Source organism: Dufourea novaeangliae, unplaced genomic scaffold, assembly GCF_001272555.1.
Source record: "Dufourea novaeangliae isolate 0120121106 unplaced genomic scaffold, ASM127255v1 scaffold241, whole genome shotgun sequence".
In the NCBI taxonomy this organism is placed as follows: Eukaryota; Metazoa; Arthropoda; class Insecta; order Hymenoptera; family Halictidae; genus Dufourea; species Dufourea novaeangliae.
The window spans coordinates 375,311-378,926 of NW_015374117.1; the positions used below are offsets into that span (position 1 = coordinate 375,311).

The following is a 3,616-nucleotide window of genomic DNA, read 5'->3' on the forward strand; positions in this document are numbered from 1 at the left end:
TTTGTGTCCATTAACCAACGATTCTGCTAATCAGACTCTTGTGATTTTTATCTAGATCGGTTTTTCTAATCAATATTATTGCAAAATAATTATTCCAAAGATCACACAGGTTCTATTAATACGATCGAGGTTGATACAGGATGTCTTCGTGGACTTTGATTCTTCGTTGTTCCTACGACAAAGGGTCCGATTAACCTTCATCCATCCCTTGTGTCAATTTTACACAGTTTTCTCATAAGAAATGTCGTTATTCTGTCATGTGTAGGTAAATTTAGGCTCTGTAATTTTTATTCTAAAGAATTTGCAAATTTCATTGTATTAATTTTTACCACTGGGTGAATTTTACCCCTAGGGACAAATTAAGTGGGGAGAATGAGGGACAGATCAGGGTTAAAAGGTGGAACAATATCACCTTATCTACCCCCCTTCCCGCAAACACTCCATTTTTCTCTAGCACCAACGATAAAAAATATACCATAAGGGAACAATAGTGCCAAAATTATGTCCACGAATATTCTTTCGAACGTGTACCTAACCGAAGTACAATAGACTAGACACTAAGCGATAGCAGGTATCAAGGTGCGATAAATATCTACCTGATAAGGAGCTTTCCGATTCATTGTGGCCGCGTCGCGGTCAGTTTGGTGTTTTGTGCCGAGGTGGTATGATCGTGACGGTGACGAGCACTGATAAAGGGAAGAACAAGCAAAATAGGATAATGTTGGCGCGTTTCGCTATCGCGACAGCGTTCCTGGTCTCTTTAATAGTTCACGGTGAGTCCGAACTTACGAAAAATTACCGAAAATCGATCGATGCGCTGCGAGTCCGTTGATCGAGATCCATCGAGAATATTCTAGATTCTAGATAACTCGATCCAGATCGGTATTCAGTCTAGAGAGACAAGATAAAATCGAATTTCCCGGAGAACTTGAATTTTCCATGTAACGATTGCATAATTGAGCGATTAAATCAATCGAATCAGATGCGAATAAAATATTGTCTCATTTTAGCGGACACCCAAGATCCTTTGGTCCTCGAGGAAGATGTAGAGTGGACGAACTTCGGCCTAACCGGTCGTATAGTGAATGGAACAAAGGCAGCTTTAAGACAGTTCCCTTACCAGGTGAAGTTTCCCGGAACGCGTAGTTGCTTCACGGGAATAGTTTGCTATAAATGATCGGTTGGTTCGTCTGATTCCAGGTCTCCATAAGACGCAGTTACAATTCACGACACTTTTGCGGTGGTTCTCTGATCAATGAATACTACATCTTAACAGCCGGTCATTGTATGTTTCTGTGAGTCCGTTTAATACTTACCTAATTTGACAAGTATTAAAATTTCAATCGTTTACCTTTATAGAGTATCAGTCTTATTTTTTATCGTTGGTACTAGAGAAAAATGGAGTGTTTGCGGGAAGGGGGGTAGATAAGGTGATTCGTGAAAGGAGGATAAGATTAATTTAAAATTAATGCCCGGCGGATACTTCGGAATTCCTTCACGGGGGGATTTACTGTCGGCCGTTTACTCTGTCATTAATTAAGCATTTATGACTGCAGGAACGGCGGTCTTATACAGCCGTGGACGATTATGGTGGTGGCTGGCGAGCTGCAGCTCAATCAACAGGCGTCCACAGGACAGAGAAGAGGTGTCGAGAACATTTACGTTCACCCTGAATTCAAACTCAATACATTACAGAACGATGTCGCTCTACTCGAGGTGTGTTCTCTGCCCCCCACCCTATTTAGCTGATACTTACGTGGACTAATATTTCAATAATTTATTACGTTAACGTAGCTCAAGGTGCCGTTCAAGCTGACACAAGAGATCAACGTCGCGCCCCTTGCGATTCGTTCCCCGACACCTAACTCGATCTGCCAGGTGGCTGGTTGGGGCTATCCGGCGAACGTGAGTCCATTCACTAATTCGAGAGTAATAGTAGACTGCGTAACCTCACATAGAGTTTAGTCAATTTTTTTTATTGCACATTGACAGTGTGTACATATTTACACTCCCGCATCCCAAGTATTAGGACACCTATCGAATAGGCAGTAAATGTTACAAGGCATTAGGAAATTACTGAAAGTGTAAAATGAATATCGTTTAGAGGATATTTAATTTAATTTATTACCATAAACGGGAAGAACCGTTTTATACAAAAGTTTAACAATATCATCGCAGTATATTATGTGTAGTAGTTTTAATAAGTATACATGTTATTCTCGCAGTATCTGAAGATGGAAGTTTTGATCTTATTAATTGATTCTGAGAAAAATTCAATTTGGTCGTTACACTTGTTTGTCACGTTGCGTATTCTGGCTATTATATCGGTGTGACTGTACCTGGATGTGTAGGGAGTAGGGTAGAATAGATTGGAATGCCTGGCTGCATGAGAGGATACTTTGAAAATTATTTAATTTTGGAGGGTAGGACAATCTACTAAACTGTTAATAATTTTATACAGAAAAGTAATATCAGTAGCAGTACGTCTATCTTCAAGAAGTAACAAACGTGGTCCGAAATTATTTATAATTCTTACAAAACATCATTTTTCCTTCGTACAGATCAGTTGTCTTGATATTTACGAGCGATACTGCATATTTGTGGAGTTGAATTTGAACAGTACACCTTGAATTGAACACTGTTAATGAATTATTCTTACTGTAATAATTATTAATCGTCAGTGGCCAGGTACTTCGCTGTACCAGAGTCTTTAATTCTTCCTTTTCGAATTCTGTGATTAGGATTTTCCCGTGCCAACCAACGATCTTATGTACGTAGACTTACCGATCGTCGACATCAAGGAGTGCAGAAGGCTTCTGGTAAACGTGACCAGTATGCTTCCGGGCATGTACTGTTCTGGTTACTACGAGGGCCAGAGGGACGCCTGTCAGGTATCGATTAATACACGAATCGGTATATTTCTTGAACGAAATTAATTGTTTTATGATTCAGAACGAAATGTTTGTGGTTCGAAAATTGTACAGGGCGATTCTGGCGGTGGAATGATCTGCAAAGGTGTCTTAACCGGCATCGTTTCCGGCGGGTCAGGCTGCGCACTTCCGTCTGTGCCTGGCGTTTACTCGGACGTGTTCTTCTTCGAGAAGTGGATTCTCGCTAACATGAAGGCGCCTGTATCGTCGTTGCTTACACCGAAGGATTCGGGGGCAAAACAGGTGTCAGCCGTCACATCTGTGCTACTGCTCACGCTTCTTCGTGGTCTATTGTAAACGTAACACGATAGTGTTCAGATATTCAGGAGAGTAAGTAACGAACACCTGTCGCACCACTCCTCTTGGTAAACACAGTTCCATCGAAAGTCGGACTATTGGTTGCAACATTGGTCTGTCCAATTTTTTTGTGAAAAATGTTTGCTTAACCCTTTAACCCCTCTTAAATCGTTATTTCATAATTATGAGACTGATATATATATATGTTATATCCTGGCATTTAAAAGTCAAAAATATCGATATTAATCTGATCTATTTTGTTTCCATTTTTTTCTTTTTTTATGTAATTTTGGAGGGAACAGTTGAATTTCTCGACTGTAATTTTATCTGTTTATTAATTCTATAGGATCTATACGAAATTGTTAAATTCTTTTATTAAAGATAATCAA

At 39.7% G+C, this 3,616-nt stretch overlaps 1 protein-coding gene across 1 annotated transcript; it reads left to right on the forward strand.

Annotated features, from left to right (window-relative positions):
• The first annotated feature begins 664 nt into the window (after positions 1 to 664).
• Positions 665 to 3,227, forward strand: LOC107191143 (trypsin-1-like). The gene is made up of 7 exons (XM_015580109.1): positions 665 to 773; positions 1,011 to 1,123; positions 1,201 to 1,295; positions 1,557 to 1,716; positions 1,795 to 1,905; positions 2,742 to 2,891; positions 2,985 to 3,227. The coding sequence occupies exons 1-7, from the start codon at positions 665 to 667 to the stop codon at positions 3,225 to 3,227; spliced, it is 981 nt and encodes a 326-aa protein (XP_015435595.1).
• The last annotated feature ends 389 nt before the right edge of the window (positions 3,228 to 3,616 follow it).